The 18,769-nt window shown below is 47.1% G+C and overlaps 2 protein-coding genes across 4 annotated transcripts; one reads left to right on the top strand and one right to left on the bottom strand.

Moving 5' to 3' along the window:
- The first annotated feature begins 289 nt into the window (after positions 1–289).
- On the top strand, positions 290–12,836 carry pcf11 (PCF11 cleavage and polyadenylation factor subunit). Its single transcript, XM_084029397.1, has 17 exons — positions 290–685; positions 3,462–3,587; positions 3,902–4,084; positions 4,785–5,012; positions 5,349–6,325; positions 6,406–6,580; positions 7,116–7,527; positions 7,605–7,748; positions 8,163–9,442; positions 9,578–9,644; positions 10,292–10,411; positions 10,511–10,643; positions 11,090–11,273; positions 11,367–11,522; positions 11,989–12,081; positions 12,178–12,213; positions 12,298–12,836. The coding sequence occupies exons 1-17, from the start codon at positions 443–445 to the stop codon at positions 12,571–12,573; spliced, it is 4,833 nt and encodes a 1,610-aa protein (XP_083885523.1). The 5' UTR covers positions 290–442; the 3' UTR covers positions 12,574–12,836.
- Positions 12,837–14,300: 1,464 nt separating this feature from the next.
- Positions 14,301–18,447, bottom strand: ccdc90b (coiled-coil domain containing 90B). 3 transcript variants are annotated; one of them, XR_014598391.1, is made up of 10 exons: positions 18,253–18,447; positions 17,773–17,895; positions 17,453–17,556; positions 17,192–17,293; positions 17,061–17,102; positions 16,874–16,945; positions 15,969–16,022; positions 15,637–15,751; positions 14,680–15,130; positions 14,301–14,645 (listed from the first exon to the last, which is right to left on the bottom strand). XR_014598391.1 is itself a non-coding variant. In XM_084028414.1 (9 exons), exons 1-9 carry the CDS (start codon positions 18,287–18,289, stop codon positions 15,075–15,077), a joined length of 705 nt encoding a protein of 234 aa, XP_083884540.1. In that variant the 5' UTR covers positions 18,290–18,447; the 3' UTR covers positions 14,301–15,074. The 3 variants fall into 3 exon arrangements, 2 of the variants coding, with proteins under 2 accessions (XP_083884540.1, XP_083884541.1); XM_084028414.1 differs by having other exon boundaries at positions 14,301–15,130; XM_084028415.1 differs by having other exon boundaries at positions 14,301–15,130; positions 17,773–17,892.
- Between the last annotated feature and the right edge of the window lie 322 nt (positions 18,448–18,769).

The following is an 18,769-nucleotide window of genomic DNA, read 5'->3' as shown; positions in this document are numbered from 1 at the left end:
GCTAGCTGCTAACTGTAGTAATAAGTCCACGGTGCTTCAGCCCGATTTGCTACAGCTAGCTGCTAACTGTAGTAATAAGTTCACGGTGCTTCAGCCCGATTTGCTACAGCTAGCTGCTAACTGTAGTAATAAGTTCACGGTGCTTCAGCCCGATTTGCTCGTTTGTGTGGCTGTTATTCCCCCGAACCAATGAAAACCCAAGAGCCCGGTCCACACGCCCCCCCCGGAAAACAAGCCAATGGGGCTTGAGAAACGTCACGCCATACTAAATCGTCCGTGTGACGTACGCGGGCTCCAGTTCCAGTCGCCATCTTGTCGACGTCGAAAACGGGGGTGCTGAGAGTAACCGCGACGCGGGGCGAAGGCAGAAATAAACCGCAAAAAGCAACCGGCCGTTATTTCTCATCGAATCAAAGCGGAACAAGTTAGCCCGCATGAGTTGATGGACTGCCTGCTGATCAATGGTCGTGGTATAGATAGAGCCGGTGTAGGTTTTCCCGGGTCGCTCAGCTCAAAGATGGACGACAAAGCGGCGAGGGAAGATGCCTGCCGAGAGTATCAGTCCTCGCTGGAAGACCTGACATTCAACAGCAAGCCGCACATCAACATGCTGACCATTCTGGCCGAGGAAAACCTCAACTTCGCCAAGGATATCGTCGCAATTATTGAAGCGCAAATAAGCAAGGTTTTTATAAATATATAGCATTCTCAATTTCAAGATTTTGCTTTTTGTTGTCGGATGTTTGTAGCCGTAGGCCCGAGTTGACGATGTTGCCGTTTAAGCTAAAAGCTAAAAAACATGGCGGCCGGCGGTTTGTTCTACGCGACATGTCACCCTGGCTACATTAGCCCACGTTAGCCCACATTCCGACCTGTTGTTGTTCTGGGTTAGCAAACACGTCCCGGGGGCCATTCGTCCGTAGCCCCCGTTTGTGTGATTAAAATGAAAAGTATCTTATTCTTTGGTTCTTCTTGAATCTATTTAAACGCAAAACGAGAAGTAGTTTTAACGGTCAACGTTACTCGACGCGCTCATGTGACGTTAGCTGTGTGCAACCGAAGTGAACATCCACCATGAAGTAGCTTTATAATAGTTCCGTAGCATTTTTATTAATATCTTGAATGTGTTTTAGACGCAAATTGTGTATGTACTTTTTGTGTCAAGTATTGCGTCACATTTAAGAATCCGCGTTTATTGGCAAACTGCGTGAACAAGGAAGTGTTTTTAACTGGTGTCTAGATATATTTTTTACTTTACTTTATTTCGTGCGTGTGTGAACAAAAACAAGAGAGCCCATAACTGAGAACAACACACGCGATAATCAAGAAAACGGTTTCACAGTCGTATGTCTACTGGTTGTGCGTTAGTTATAGTTTGTATAACTGCCGTGTTGGTACACGCAGCGTCGCCAGGCAGAACAGCGCGTCCGCCGTTGAGCAAGGCTGCGTTCACAACCTGCAATCGATTGTGATTTATACATTGTGATTTTAGTGTTTTTTCTCGTAAATACAGAAGCTAACGTAAAACTAAAGCGAGATCTCTCGCAGTAACGCATCTAGCTGCGATGTAACAAGTACTAACGCCCGCCTTTTGTTTGACTCAATTGAAACCCCGGGCCATGTGATACTTTTGAGCAATCCAGTCAAAGTAAGGGTGTCTTAAACTGTCATCCTCTCTGCTGGCCACCAGAGGCGACTCCTCTCTGGTTGTATAGAAGTCTATGAGAAAACGGTCCTACTTTTCTCGATGTATTATCTCAGTAAACATGAGTTTATGGTCACAATCTCTAGTTTCAAGTCTTCTTCAATCCAGCATGATCATTTAGTACATTAGTCAGTTAAGTAGTGATAGCTTGGGGGCTACAGTGTGATTGACACAATGTCTGGGTTTTTTCGTCGTACAAACTTAACCCTCACATTGAATGTAAGCTAATTTGCAAGATCTGGTCGTCTAATAATATTTCTCTACATCTACAAAGTAACTGGTGACGCAGCCACGACTATGTCTGCTTATTGTAGCCTATGGCAGAGCAACCTGGCACTGAGAAATTCAAGAGTCTAAACTTTTTGACATGTCTAAAACATACTGAGCTAGAGCCTTTAAGCAAAACAAAACTTTTTATTGATACTCATTCAGTACAAAGAGCAGCTTTAACTCCAGAGTCATCAAATGATAACCGCTGGACTCTGGTCCATTTATGAATAGTTTGACCACGTGGATAAAGTGACCGTTTATTGGTCTAGTAGATCCCAGCGATCTTTAACAAATTATTTAATCAATAAGCAGGTTTTGTTTATGGTGGATTTTGACTTTTGCAGACACTTAAAGTATTTTTAGCGCCCATCACAATTATTTACCTTTAATCCGCTGACGGAGGCCGGACCACATTGATGTTTTGCAGTCGTTTATTGTTAATAAATATGTTCGGTTAGCTGTTGGTGAATGAAGGAGAGGAAGTCCATTCACCTTCTATAGAAATGCCTCCGTCGGTCACCTCTGTCGTCAGATCAGGGAGAAAACAAAACGTTTCTCTGCATTAACTCACTAGTGAATCTTGAATTACTGAAATGTCATTGAATGGTTAAAATGCTATAATAAAAAATGTGAAATGTGCTTTTTGTCATTTTTTATTTCCCAGTGTAATTTATTGGTATGACTGGTTTACATCTACTGGCTGCTGGTTTCAGACAGTTTACTGCAGCTGATGCTGCACGGTTAAGTAACGGTAGACTTCTAGAGTTTAAATGCAGCTTCACTATCTAAATGCCAACAGATCACTTGTCTCCCAATGAGTTATCAATGTTTTTTGTTTGTTTTGTTTGTTTTTTTAACAACCAAAGGAAAAACCTCAAGGGGTAAAACTTTGAAAGAGTGAGTGAATAAAACTCGCTGGGTGTGAAGTTAAAGTAAAACTTGCCGGCGTGTCGTCTGGGTAAAGTACAAAGAGTGGTTCAAGGAAGAAACCCTCTTTGGAGGTAAAATGGTTCCTGAGGACTGGACGCAGCCGCCTGTTTTTTACCCATAGTGCACCGTGGACTTTTTTTTTTTTTCCTCCCTTGATTTGGGACGGTTCATTATCTCCCTGAGATGTCTTTACAGACAGAACTGACTGACTCGGATTGAAGATGACCGATTCTGTCCTGCAGATTGATTGATCCTCGATTTTGCAAGGAGTTTATCGGGAGTGTTTTTCCTCGATTTTTATTGATTCCAGACGGAAGGAAAAAAACGTTTGGACTGGGCTGATTTTTTTTTTCCCTCCTCACCTGGTACCAGCTTTTTAAAAACATTTTTTTGTCTTTTCCACATTTTTGATACTAAAGTTGTTTTTTCCACAGATGGGGGAGGGGCAGCCCACCCCTGTTAATCCTGTCAAATTGTAAATGATCATTTGTTCTGAAATGTTGATTTTTTTAACCCCTGTTGTTTTCTAAACTTGTCGAGTTCTCTATTGCTCCAGGCCCCATCTTCCGAGAAGCTTCCAGTTTTGTACTTAGTGGATTCCATAGTGAAGAATGTTGGAGGAGAATACGTTGCAGTGTTTGCTAAAAACCTAATCACTTCATTTATATGTGTCTTTGACAAGGTACAGTTCTCTCTCCTGCCGTTAATCTTTGTCACAAATATTTTAAGCACTGAAAATCTTAGCAGCTCACTTCACTTCCCTTCTGTTTGTTGTGTTGCTTGCTTTTTATATGTGGTCTCCTGCACTCTGCTCCTGTGTACTTAACGCCATAACATAGTCCTGCTAATAAAAGGGGGAGGGTGGCTTCATTACATGCTTTTTAAAAGAAATATTCCTAAATAATTCTTTTTAACTCAAAGTGCTTGAAAGTGTATTTTTGATGCTGTTGCAGTCGTTTTGCAAGCTGTGGACCAAGTCATGTCCTCTGTTTGTAGGTGGATGAAAACACTAGAAAGAGTCTGTTCAAGTTACGATCGACGTGGGACGATGTCTTTCCACTCAAGAAGCTGTACGCGCTGGACGTGCGGGTCAACTCCGTGGACCCGGCCTGGCCCATCAAGCCGCTGCCGCCCACCGTCAACGCCAGCATTCACGTCAACCCAAAGTTTTTAAAGCAGGTGTGTATGTGCCGCAAACACCGCGTCAGACCACCGGCACCTTTTGGCTTGTGTTTTCTTGAGCTTGGTAGATTTGTAGATTTCAGCAGAGTCCTGCACCCGGAGAAAACCCACAATTATCTCCGAGTCAGGTCTGGGCCTGCCCTGTTGATGTAAGTCCTTCTTGACCCACGCTAAAACCCACTCCCCGTTTCAAACGGGGTTCCAGCCTTTCGCCGGCTCGATACCTGGTGAGTGCGGTGCAGGACTCTGACGCTCGGATCCAGTGAAGTGTGGCCCCTCTGTGTAGCTTGTTCACTTGTAATTAGTGTAATGTTCAAAGATGCTAAAATCACGATATCAATAACCTTCCATGGCAGCGAGACTTCAAGCTTTTTAACACAAATTGTATATATTTGTCTAGAAATGTGTCCTTTGATTTAAAAATGACATATTATAGATGTGTTAACATTTAGACATCACCCCAACAAACGGACCCAACTAAACAATTTATCTAGAAAATAACCGGATTCATCTCTGGGAGCTATTTTTATTGCAGGCTAATATTTGTAAAATCTGAGAAATTGCGGCTGTAATTTTCCCCAAAGGTGTCGTCGTTTAGATGACTCATTTCATCGGACCAACAACCAAAATGTAATGTTTAGACTTCCTCTTTCTCTCTCCCCCCCGCTGATGACCTATAACCTCGCTGTGTCTCCAGTCTGACGAGGCGCCCTCTCCGAAGGCCGCCCCCGCTCAGCCGCCGGCGGCACCACCGGCAGCACCCGCCGCCCCCAAGCCCGTCCCCGTCCCGGCCTCCGCAGTCAGCCAGACCAGCCTGACCCAGGAGCAGCTGATCCGGCAGCAGCTGCTGGCCAAACAGAAGCAGCTTCTGGAGCTTCAGCAGAAGAAGATAGAGCTGGAACTGGAGCAGACCAAAGCACAGATGGTAGGAAGACTAGGCCTCCAGCTACATCGTGTTGAAAACATTTTTTATATATATATATATATATATATATATATATATATATATATATATATATATATATATTGATTGATTGATTGATTGATTGATTGATTCAGGCTCTATTTTTCTCTTCTCTACCATGACATCGAGCTAAACAGCTTTTTAAAATAATAATGGAAATCCACGACATCAACTTAATGTGTTTTTATTGCAATCTGCAATCAAATCCTATATCATCACATTTTAACTTTAATTAATTAATGAATTATTTATCAGAACTTCACATGTTCAGGTGTAAACAGTCTGTTGTGTCTGCAGGCCGGTGGATTTGTGATGCCGACGCAGACCCCCGTCTCCACGGCAACGGCTCAGAGCGCAGTGACGAACAACAGCCAGCCTGCTCCTGTGGTCCGACCATGGATCCCTCCTCAGACTCCGACAGAGGCCAAGCCGGCCACCAGAGACCCCCGTCTGAACCGCTGTGGCCCCTCAGCCGCCTCTCAGTCCAAAGAACACCCTGCTGGGAAGAAAGACAGCTCTGCCACAATTCCGACTCCCGAAAAGCCCATGCGGCCCGACAGGGTCCGGCCCCCGAGGAAAGAAGCACTGGAGGAGAAACCCAAGTCCAAGCCTCCATCCCCGATGGCCAAAGGGGTCCTGAGTAAAACCAAACAGCTGGAGGCTGAGATTCAGAAGTCTGACGGCCCCAAGAAAGATCCCCGACTGAAGAAACGCCCGCAGGACAAGACTGGAGAGGCCAAAGACGAGGACCTAAAGGAGAAGAAGCCCCGTCCAGAGAAGAAGGAGCGTGAGGAGGTGCCGCGGGGCGGCGACCATCTGAGGGCCAACAAGGGGAAGCTGGTCAATGGCTCAGTGACCAAACATGACCGTGCCGAATCCGCTGAGAAACTCGAGTTCAAGACCGGCGGCAACGCCCGAACACACGCCAGGAAACGCACCCGCTCGCGGTCCAGGTCTCGCTCCCCCGCGTCCTCCCCGAAGAGGAAGGACAGGCGGTCCCCCAAGAGCAGAGCCAGGAGCAGCTCCCTGTCCCCGTCGCCCTCCCACAAACCGGGCAAACCCAGGAGGGTTCGCCCAGATGAGCCGGAGCACTGCAAGCCCAGCCGCGGGGACCGCCCCCCGCCCAAGAAGATCCAATCGGAGAGCAGGAGGTCAAAGAGGCCGGCGGAGGATCGGCACTCCGAGTCCAGGGACTCTCATTCCCCCCGGAGCCACGAGGGAGGCGGCAAGGAGGCTCCTCACCGCTGGAGGAGCGGCTGGGAGGAAAACAAGCAGTGAGTCCTCATCCCATTCAATCATGTTCACACTTGATTCTATCCGTCAGTTCTAAACCAGGTCTGTGGTTCCTCCCCAGTCCGAAGCTGCCAGAGGAGTCTCACGCCAAGCCGGGACCTCCGAGACACAAACAGTACGGCACCCCTACCCGGCCCACGACCCCCCGGACCCTGAAGCATCGCCTCAGCGTGGACGCCAACATGCAGATACCCGAGGCCCTTAACTCCGCCTCCAAGAAGGACCTGCTCCGCCGGGTAAGGCCACCATTATTTATACGGGAAATACTATTGGTGCTTGTAATCCTTGAATTTTAGTGTGGTGTTTTCAAGGTTTGAAAAGTGCTTGGATTTAGAATAAAGTGCTTGAAATGTCTGTTCTATGTGATGACATCTATGATATAACACAGAAAAGCAGATCTCCATATTTGAGGGACTGAAAGCAGCATTTTCTGACATTTCTGCATGAAAACTGACTTTTGATGATGAACAGATGATGAAAATAGTTAGTGATTATATTTCTGTGGATCTGTTAGTGGAATTAGTTTTCCTATCATTTGTGGTCCTTCTGTAAAAAGCTGTCTCCATACATCATGTTGGTTGTTTGTAATAACATCTCATTTAATGTGATGAACAAGTGACATAATAAGTAGACTGAATATGAGGATTGTATACAAATATGTAGTTTACCACAGATGGAAGGTGCTGGAGAAGCATGGAAATGCAGATTTTAAGGTTTAACGTTCTTCCAGTGTCAAACTCTAAAACTACGGCGTCGTGTTTCCGTGTTCAGGCCAGCAAGCGTCTGGAGAGTGGTGAGATCTCCCAGGAGGACTTCCTGAACATGGCCCACCAGATCAAACACTTCTTCCAGTACCAGGAGGAGAAGCAGCAGCGCTCCGACAGCTGGGACCCCACTGGAGACTTCGCCGCCGCCAAGAAATCCCAGCTCCTGAGCTCGCCGCCCTCGGCTCAGCCTCGCGTCCGCGATGGCATGGACGCTGCCGAGCTGTCGTACTACGAGCACAAGTCCAAGCTGAGGAAGACGCAGGTCACCCACCGCTCCCCCGGGGAGGAGTGGGAGGGGGGCGACGAGAGCCCGGAGCAGAGCGAGGACGCAGAGCAGGGGGAGAAGACGGGTGGCGGTCGGAGCGCCGGACACCCACCATCACATAAATACAGCCGGGCACCGCGGGAGAGGCAAGGTGAGCGGAGGGAGATCTGGTTTGTGATCTGGTTCTGGTCTTTGTGATATTGAGAACATGAACTCTGACTCTTCCAGGTGAGAGGAGGAGCAAAGAGCGCGAGGATGGGCGACCGCCACTCGGCCCCATGATCGAGGAGTACAACCACGGCAAAGAGTTCCCCACCCTCAAGTCTCTGCCGGGCCTCCGCTTCAGGAGGAGAGCCGACCCCAGAGAGCCCAGTGAGTCCATTGCCCCCCCACAACACATTCACCATGAGTTATCTTACATGTCTGAAACTCGCCAATGAAGCCCGATATTATCTGTCACCTGTCGTCTTTATCCACAGAGAGGTCAGAGGTCAGGTTCTGGAGCTGCGGGGTGTCAGGGTCTCGATCAGTGACACTTCAGCAGGGTTAGACTCTTCTAAAGAGTTTACACATTTCAGTAGAACTACATCCATCAGGAGATGCTGGGAGTTGTAGTCCATAATTAGAGTTTAGGAAAGTGAAAGCCTGTTTTAGATTTTTGTAGTTTTATATCTGAAGTTAATGAGATGTTTCTCTTAATGTTACTCATAAAGAAACACAGTAAAATGTTCTGTGGTTCTCCGACGGTCAGAAAGCGTCGTCATGGTTACCGTCTGCTGCTTCCAGGTGAGAGGGAGTGGAACTCGCCGCTGACGGAGCGCCAGCGCGACGAGCAGAAGAGCGGCTACGACGCTCCTCGGAGGTACGGCCCTGCCGCCGAATGCAGGAGGCCGGAGGGACCCCCCCACACCGGGACCGTGGTCCACAGGAACTGCCCCAGCCCACTGGAACCGGATGCGGCGACGGCGGCCCCCAGGTTCGAGCGCGAGCGCCTCTCGCCGCTGCACCAGAAGGACTCGGCTGAGATGAGTCCGATCCCTCGCTTCGAGAGCCCCAACAGCGAGCACTCGGACGACGGGCCCCTCAATCTGGACGCCACCCCTGCCCCCAAATCCATCCTCAAGGCGGTGCCCTGCATCGGGTTGCCGGCCTCCGTCCGCCCTCACAGCGACTCCCCGGGTCACACTCCACCTCACGATGGTGGACACCCACCGCCACGCTACGAAGGGCCCGCCCACATGGGCCCCTCCAGACCACAGCCTCCAGGGTGGTACGAAGGCGCTGGCCCCGGACGCTATGAGGATCCGTCCCGGTTTGAAGGGCCCCACCACCCGGGCGCTGGCCGGTTCGATGGCGGTGCTCCTCCTCATCACAACATGGCAGAGAGGTTCGACGGAGCCCACATGTCTCACGGGCCAATGAGGAGCGGAGATGGCATGGGCCGGTTTGATGGCCCGCCTCACCTCCAGGGGCCCGGGAGGTTCGATGGTCCTATTGGTCAACAGCCCCTAGTGAGGTTTGAGGGGCCGGGGCCCGGACCGGGTCACTTCGAGGGCACCATGCAGCGCTTTGACGCACCACGGTGCTTTGAGAACATGGCTCCTGGATCTGGACCAATGGGGGGCTTCCAGCAGCAGAGGCCCATGCGCTTCGACGGCCCTCCAAACCAGATGGGTCCGATGCGGTTTGAGGCGCCTGGTCAGTCAGGACCCAGGTTTGACATTCCGAACGTGCCCCATCAGGGCGGGCCCTCGCTCTACGAGTGCCCCCCAGGCCAGCAGGGCCCCATGAGGTTCACTCCCCAACACGGCCTGCAGCCCCCCATGAGGCAGATGGCTCCGCCCATCTACGACAGTCCCATCGCCCCCCAGCAGAACTTCAACATGGCCCCCCAGCACTTTCCGGACCCCATGAACCCTCAGTTCCCCGCAGGGCCGATGGCGTTCCCGGCACAGACCAACCTGCAGACGGCAGGAAGCTTCAACATGCAGCCGACGCCCTTCAGCCAGCCGGGCCCCGCCCCCTTCTACAACCCCGCCGCCCCCGCCGTCGGCATGCAACAGCCGGTGAGTCACACCCTGATCAGCTGATCGAACAGCTGTTTACATCGTTCAAAGATATAAATGCAAAGATATCTCAGAAAACCTCAAAGATGAAAATAACAAACAACATCATGAAGTTTTATTTCTGGTTGTTTGCAGGTGAACATGTTGGCGACGCTCAACCAGCCCTTCCTGCCTCAGAACGCCGTGCCTTTCGGACAGCAGAGTAAGTTGATCCTCCTCCGTCTACACAAACACAGTCAGTGTGATAACCAGGGTTGGTACGGGTGCTGGAAATCCTTGAAAACCCTTTGAGTTTTAGTGTGGTGTTTTCAAGGTTTGAAACGTGCTTGAAATGTCTGTTCGATGTGATGACATATGATAGGAAAGAAGATCTCCATATTTGAGGGACTGAAAACAGCATTTTCTGCATGAAAAATGACTTGATGATGAACAGATGATGAAAATAATGATGATTATATTTCTGTGGATCTGTTAGTGGAATTAGTTTTCCTTTCATTTGTGGTCCTTCTGTAAAAAGCTGTCTCCAAACAGCATGTTGGTTGTTTAGAGGACAATAACATCTCATTTAATGTGATGAACAAGTGACATAATAAGTAGACTGAATACTGAGGATTGATACAAATATGTAGTTTACCACAGCTGGAAGGGGCTGGAAAAGCATAGACTGCACCTTGAAATGCTTGAAAAGTGGTTGAATTTGTCTTTGGAAAAGGTGTAGGAGCCCTGGTTAACGAGGCACAAAGAATGGACTCCAGGTGTCTGAATGTGAATGAAACGTTTCCAGTGATAACCTCGTTGGGTGTTTCCGGCGCGGGTTTGTTTTTCTGACGTGGGTTTGTGTTCCTGCAGACCCCGTTGCTCCACCAGAGAACCACTTCGGTCAGGTTGACGTCAACGACCTGCTGTCCAAACTCATCTCCAACGGCATCATCAAAGCCTCGCAGCCCGACGCCGCCGCGCCCACCACCGGTCAGTGGACCCCCATCTTTTAATTTATAATTGAGTTCAATAGAGCTGCTGTTATTAGATCTCCAGTGTTTGGTTGTTAATATACATTCTCTCATCCAGAGCCGGCAGCGACGTCCACGCCACCTGCAGCTCCGGCCGCCGTGGAGGAGGAGGAAGAGGAGGCGGAGGAGGTGGAGGACGACGACGATGACCTCCCGGACCTCACCAGCTTCACCGTCGACGACATGAAACTGTGAGTGTTCTCTGCTTCAGCTTTTCTCCCTTAATCTTGATGCTGAAGCGACGGTACATAACCACCCCAGTAACGGGAAGTAAGCGGAACCACGGACCATAGCATGCTCTGCAGACACGCTACCTAGCCAACTAGCTCGCCATCCGTCCCCGGCACTGCGTCCGCTCTCTTCCTGTCAAGCTGTGACATCACTGCTGTCGCATAACGACTCGCAACATCTCATTAAATGTGATGAACAAGTGCAATTGTATTGATACAAATATGTAGTTTGCCACAGCTGGGAGGTGCTGGAAAAGCATGGAAATGCACCTTAAAATGCTTGGAAAATGCTTGAATTTGACTTTGGAAAAGGTGGAGGAACTCAGAGTCTGGTTTTGCTGTTTGATGGTTGGGTGTTGTGGTACATTCCGTACCCTGAGTCACCCATGCCCTCCTCCTCCCCTCAGGCGCTATGAGAGCGTGGTGACCAAGCTGTACTCGGGGAACCAGTGCTGCCTGTGCAGCATGAGGTTCACCGCCACCCAGACCGACATGTACGCCGACCACCTAGACTGGCACTTCAGACAGAACCACGCCGGCAAGGTGGCGAGCAAGAAGATCACGCACCGCCGCTGGTACTACGGCCTCCGGGTGAGAACATTACACTCAACACTTAGCCGCTATGCCCGCAGGTAGTCATCTAAACGTTAAAGCTCACCCGTCTGTGTGTTGGCGTCCCGGCAGGACTGGGTGGAGTTCGAGGAGATCGCCGACCTGGAGGAGCGAGCTAAGAGTCACTTCTTTGAGAAGGAGAATGAAGAGGAGGTGCAGAAGAGCCAGGCAGCGGCGAAGGAGAAAGAGTTCCAGAGCGTTAAGGCCACCAAGGACCAAGTGGGAGAGGTGAGGCCGACGAATCAGCCAATCAGGAGACTCGTAGAGAAAAGGGGAACACACAGGCCAGGAAATGTATTCATTAATGTAGTACTACAAGGTCCGAAATACTCTGATTCAAATAAAAACATTCTGAGGTGGAAGAAGTAAAATGTACCACAAAAATAGAACTTTTTACACAAAGTACTGGAAAGCTTCCACTAGTATCTAAATACACAAACTTTGTGTTGACGTATTTGTAATTTCATTAAATACTATTTTTATACGGCAGTTAGTGGGGGAAAAAATACTCCTTTTTGTAGTAAAGTATTTTCCTCAAACTGCTACTTGAAGTACCACAAGTAGAAGTACTCTTTATACAGAATGATGCATGTAATTATAATTACTGATGACTTGAATGTGTTCACAACTGTATATCAATATAAAGTGATGCAGAAAACATGAGTGGCATCATCATGTTGTTGTCGTCCTGCAGCTGTGTGAAATCTGCCAGGAGCCGTTTGAGACGTACTGGGTGGAGGAGGAGGAGGACTGGTTCCTGAAGAACGCCCTCCGGGTCGACGACAAGGTGTCAATAATCAGCCAATCACTGTTTATTAGTAATATCAGTAGTAGTTTTATGTTTCTGATGACTCCTCTCGTGTTCGTGTCCTTCCCCCCTCAGAACTTCCATCCCGCCTGCTTCGAGGATTATAAAAACGTAAGTGAGACGATGGACTCCCCGAGGTAATCTAGATTATTAATTAACCCTCCAGATGTTTGACCCTCTGCTGTTTCTCCTCAGACATCGTCGTACCTCGACGTCACGCCGTCGCCCAACAAGCTGCTCACCGATCACCCGCTGAGCGCCTTCGTGAAGACCGAACACGACGGCAGCGAGGATGAGGAGGTCACTTCCTGTGCTATTGCCGCCGCTGCCGCCGCTGCTGTTGCTGCTGTTGCTGCTGTTACCGCTACCGCCTCAATCAAACAGGAAGTGGAGTCGGTGGCGTGCGAGCTTCCTGACGTGAAGGAGGAAGTTTTGACTGAAGCGGTGTCATGTGATGGAAAAGAGGCGTAGCGCAGTGGCGGCTCTCCACTCCGCTTGTTCTGTGTTTTGCAGCAGAACAAGTATTTTTTAGCGGCGGAGGCGACGGTGTCGTCCTCCTCCTCCGCCACATAAACTTGAATACATTCTTGTATTTGGATTCCTCGCGACCCGACAACGGGTCTCCGTTTCTCTGACATCAAGTGAAACTTTATTTAAAAACTGAAGAGATGTTTTGTTTCCTTTGGCTACGAGATGTAAATGATTTAATTTATAAATTAAAGTATTTTTTGGTATCTCTGGTGTAACGGTGATTGAATCTGCCGGCTGCGGTCTGCTGCCTGTTATAGTCTGTAAATAGTTGATTGATTGGTGATTGGTTGGTTGATTGGCGGCTGCCTGCTGGCGTTGAGTTGTTTCTGGCTGCGTTGAAGGTAAGAATCATCTGATTGGACGACGGAAGACTCGGCCGCTCTCCAGGAAGCGTTTTTCCAGAGGATCCGTGCCATCTTATCTTTTTTTCTTTGTTCTTCAATAAAAGCGTCTGAAACTCGTTTGTGTCGACAGTGATTGTATGATCAGTTTTATTGTCATTTAGGTTCCAAACGTCAAAATAAAGGTTTAGTGGATTCAAAGATTCTGTTCAGTGTTTTTATTTTACGTTGGCGACTCTATTTTTCTCCTTAAAACAAACGTATCTGATCAAACCTCCGACTGTTAAATGTTTTTACTCGTCTGCTTTCCCGCGCTGCGTTCATGGGAAACAACGGGACATAAGTCACGAGCGTGGTCTTCAACCCTGTCGACTGCTGTTAATATAACTAAACATTTATTCATGGAACACGTGAGGCTCTTCTTCTGTGGTGTTTCTGACGGCTGCACAGGAAGTGAGTTTCCTCCCTGGTTGTCTTTTTTTAAAGATTTTTTGAGGCACAGACACCTTTTATTAGCAGTGGACAGATGAGAGAGAGAAGGGGGTGTGGCATGCAGCAAAGGACCTCGGGTCGGGATTCGAACCGGGGTCGGCTGCGTATGTACGTGCGTACATGGCATGCGCTCTAACCACTTTTCCACCTGCGCGCCCCTGGTTGTCATTTTTAACCAGTTTTTTTTTTTTTTTTTTCTGTCCCATTCTTTTTTTTCTTAACTTTATTTTCTTGCTTTTATTTGATTTTTTATCTTCTTCCATTTTTCTGTTTTTATTCATTTATTTATTTCTATTTTCATAGTTATTTTTCTTTTTTTTTTCAATTTTACTTTTCTTTTTTTTACTTTATTTCCTTCCCTGTCAGCAGTGAATCTTCACTTTCTCAGCTTTGGTCACATCTTCCATCCATCCATCCATCCATTGTCTACCGCTTATCCTGTATTCAGGGTCGCGACCCTGAATACAGGATAAGCGGGGGGGCTGGAGCCGATCCCAGCTGTCATTAGGCGAAGGCAGGGTACACCTGGACAGGACGCCAGCCTATCGCAGGGCCGACATGTAGAGACAGACAACCATTCACACTCACATTCACACCTACGGGACATTAAGAGTCATCAATGAACCTATCCCCATCCTGCATGTCTTTGAACTGTGGGAGGAAGCCGGAGAACCCGGAGAGAACCCACGCTTACACGGGGAGAACATGCAAACTCCACACAGAAGGAACCCGGGGCCGACCCAGGAATCGAACCCGGGACCCTCTTGCTGTGAGGTGAGAGTGCTACCCACTACACCACCGTGCTGGTCACATCTTTATTTTTTAAATGAAATATAAAAAACATAGACAGACATGTTCCCTTTTATTTAAAGTCTATTCGTTTTTTCTTTGAGCAATCCAACAGAGAAACAAATGTTAATATTTTGCATAAATTACCTTTTTTAGTTTCAGTAAAAAGTTCAGGAAGCTCAACATTTATTTATTTTTTGTCAAACACTGCAAGTTTTTACTTTTAAATCAATAATCAATATTTCAACACAATCATAACATTAACAAACAAGCTGATTAATGATCAACTTCTTCAAAACTTGTTTCCAAGGCAACAAAAGTGACTTAAAACCATGAAATATTAAAATGTTAAAAGGGTCAAATCACCCCAAATAGTTCCACTACTTCATGCTGTCATTGTTCAAGTATTACATTTTTTAAATACTTTATGTGCTACACTCAGATTTAAATATTCAGTGTTTGGTATTTTGGATAATTAGGTATTACTATTTAAAAGTACTGTTACAGGTTTAAAATTAAAGTATCAGAAGCTGATTATACTTTTACAGAAGTAGGATTCTGGATGCAGGATGTTTACTTGGAGTAATTTTACATTGTTGTACTTAAGTGTAATAGTATATATGTATAGTAGTGATGTTGAATATCAAATTGCATTACATGGATATAAACAGTAATGTATAAATACATCAACACTGTACTTACAGTACTTGAGTAAAACTTCACTTCAAACATTAAAATGTTCGTCTTCGTGGCAGCGGCGTCGAGTCTCCGAGGGAACTACTTTGTGTGGCGGAGGAAGACGAGCCAACCTTGGCTCCTTCACCTCCACAGTCGGTAGACGACAAGCGTGATGGCGAGGCAGGAGAAGACGGTCGCTGGGAAGGAACACGGAGAGAGAGAGGCTTCAAGACATGATAAAAACTACAGAGCTGCTAGATAGCTGGTTAGCATCCACCTTTCTTTAACGCTATGCTGATTATTCCTACAGAAAATTAGCTTCGCTTTTACCGTGAACATATCTGACGTCTGATGGTACCAAATTTAGCCAGCTACAATGTATCGGAACAAACTTGAGAGTCTTGTTGCATTAATGGCGGGAAGAGAGTTTTAGCACGTTAGCTAACTAGCCAACTGGCCACTAGTTAGCTAGCTCGCTAGTCTGGCAGAGTGACCATTAGCCTCGGCTCTGCGGCTGTAACCAGTGTAGCATTAAAGAATTAGCATGTTAGCTAACTAGCCTGGCAATAAGAACGTACATTTCCTATGTTGTTGCGTGGGCGAAGCCTTAAGTCTCTCTACTTCGTAACATTACCACGTCGGTTTACTTTATACAGAAGTGTCCCGCTAGCTACAATGGTCGCGGGTCACGTGAACCGCGTACCTGCCAGGTAGCGGACCGTCTCCAGCTTCAGAGACTCCAGGACCGTTTTCAGCGACGCCACCTGCAGGTCGATCTTCCTGTTGATCTCCATGTTGTCGTGTTCCAGGTCGGATTTCTGACCACAGGAGACGGTGATGTCATCAACCAGCCACGCCAACGACCAATCACAGCCCACACCGCTAAATTACCACCTAACGTTATTATAGTAGTAGTCTTATAGTAGTGTTGTTATACTTATACTATTATATAGTGGTATTATTATTGTTATACTAATACTATTATTATAGTATCATTATTATAGTAGTAGTATTATATAGTGTTGTAGCATTTACCTTCTGATGGAACTCTGAACTGGCCTCCATCAGCTTCTTCTCCTGTTCAGTGAACTGCCACAAAAAAGGATTGTTACATTTGATTTAATTTAAATAATTAATTAAATTCAGGTGTACTGTAGTTGCTGAAGTGCTTTTAAAAGCAAGTGAATAAGAGAACGCGGTCATCGAGTGCATTCAAATCTTTCAAGCGACTTGAGCGGCTGAAATGATTTGGAACGTCGTCCTCGAAGATGTACGCCAACTTACTTCCTGTTGGCTAACTTCCTGTTGGCTTACTTCCTGTTGGCTAACTTCCTGTTGGCTAACTCTTGTTGGCAGTAGGCTTGTTTCGAATCAAGCATGCGCATGCATTTGCCTCGCAAAACAAGGCATTCTGGGAAAAAAACGTCACAAATGTTGGTGATAACTTCCCTTTGCGACATGTCACATGACTTTAAAAACTTGCGGTATCTCCAGGGTACCTCCCTCCGAATGCTTTTCTCTGCAGATGGTCTGAAATAAGTGCGGACATAAGACACTCCCCTCAACGTTGCCCTAGTTGGTTAGAATTATCACGTGGTATTTCCCACGTGAGAAAATTCCTCAGCCTCCGTCAACAACGGGACTTCAAATGCCTCGGCTCGAGTTCGTCAGCGACGAAGAAAGCCAGCGTCACTGAGCAGGCCATATTCTTTGTGCAAAGTCCGTAAAGTTTCCCCTGGCTCAACAGTTTTTGTTATGTATGGAATTATTAATAAAGTTTAAATAAAAAAATATATAAAAAAAGTCTGTGAAGTGCACCTGTGTCCGACTTGACGTAGTGGGAACTTGGCGTGTTTATGACGAGTTCCGCCGGAAACTATCAAGTCTCGTGCATGCATCGGCGCAAATGCATGCGATCCGAAACGCGCCCAGTGTCTCACCACGTCCGACGTCCTGCTGCTCTCCAGGTTGATGTCCAGTTTGGTTTCGGCTCGGACTTTCAGACTCTCCTCCTGAACAAAAACATCCACAAACATGTAAAAAACAAACAAACATCGGAAGATGATTCGTATTCAGAAAAGGTCAGATGAATAAACTTGTTACAAATAGAAAAAAACGAATTCTGACCTTCAGTCGGTTCTGTAGCTGCTCCAACTCCCGCTTCATTTTCTACGACAAAAAAAATCAAGAATACCCGGTAAAGATCGGATTTCACGGTGAAATAAAAGAACTGAAATGTTAGCGTGTCATCGTCGCACCGTGTTCTCGGATCGCAGGTTTGCGAAGTCGCTCTTCTCCAGGATCACCATGTCCTTCCTGATGGAGTCCAGGTGAGCCATCATCTGCTGCATGGCGATCTCCTGTTGGCAGAAGATCGTAGTACCAATACACAGAAGATCAGAGTACTATACGCAGAAGATCAGAGTAATAATACGCTGAAGATTGAAGGAATAATACGCAGAATCAGAGTACTAATACGCGGAGTCGGAGTAATCCCTTCCTGTGGACTGGTGTCCTACCTGGTGGGCTTTGGTCACCATGTCTTTGTAGACGATGTCCATGTTGGCCGTCGTCAAGGTTACCAGAGCGTCAACGATCAGCTCCGCCTGACGCTTCTCGAAACCTGAATACAAACGACACGCCGCCCTTTAGAACCTCAACCTCACGCCGCTGATTAAACCTGCAGAGACTACAGGAAGTCATGGAATAAGAAGTCATGGGACAAGAAATCATGGGACCGGAAGTCATGGGACAGGAAGTCATGGGACAGAAAGCGGTGGGACAGGAAGTGGTGGGACAGGAAGTGGTCTCCGTGATGTTGACAGCATTGCCTTCTCACCGCTGCTCTCCAGCTGCGTCACCATCGCGTGTGAGTCAAAGGTGAGCTTACGTTGCTCCAGAGGCGTCAACTCGACCTTCCTGAGGTCAAAGGTCAATGCAGGTGCCGTCGTGTGGAAACCTGCTGCACACAAAACACAGTTTTAATACTTTTACTATGTTCTACTGAAATACTATTACTGTAACAGAGTACTTTACTTTAACAGAGTATTTCTACTGTGTAGTATTAGTACCTTTACTGTAGCTGAGTGTTTGTACTGTGCGGTATTTGTAACTTTACTGCAGCTGAGTATTTGTACTGTGTGGTATTTGTACTTTTACTGTAGCTGAGTATTTGTTATAGTTATTTACTGTAACAGAGTAGTTATAGTAGTTGTAGTTCTTTACTGTAACAGTAGCTCTAGTTGTAGTTCTTTACGTAGTCTAGTAAAGCGTCTGAATGGATCTTCTTCTTCGCCTCCTTTTAAAACGGCAGACTCACCTCTCAATGTTCCGACACGCCGCAGCAGCGCGTTCATCCTGGAGGTTATTGTAGTTACAAGTTTTAATAAAGATTATTACTCAACAAAAACTCCTAAAACTACTGACACGAGACAACACACGATGGTTAGACAGGCTACAGACCGGCTACAGACCGGATACAGACCGACGGCACGAGGAAGTTAGACGGAAAGTTGAAAGACAAATCCGTACTGATGCTGCGTTCATGGACTGTCGGAACCTTCACCGCTGTTCGCTGTGAAAACACGATAATAATGAATGATAATTGAAATTAAACTATAACGTTTTCACGTAGCAGCTGCTGTGTTTCATCTGATTATTATATATTTATTTACTGCTAATTTTTTTTAATCAGAAGAACACATTGTCCCGCACGGAGCGGGTCAATAAAACGTTTGCATACAGTCAGTGACGTCACTGTCAAACAGGGAACGGTTAAGGAAGAAACTTGGTCAAAGAGCTGGGAGGACAATAAATCTGAGGATTTATTAAGCAAA

Source organism: Eutrigla gurnardus (assembly GCF_963514095.1).
Source record: "Eutrigla gurnardus genome assembly, chromosome: 15".
Taxonomy (NCBI): Eukaryota; Metazoa; Chordata; class Actinopteri; order Perciformes; family Triglidae; genus Eutrigla; species Eutrigla gurnardus.
This window is presented reverse-complemented; position numbering and strand designations above follow the sequence as displayed.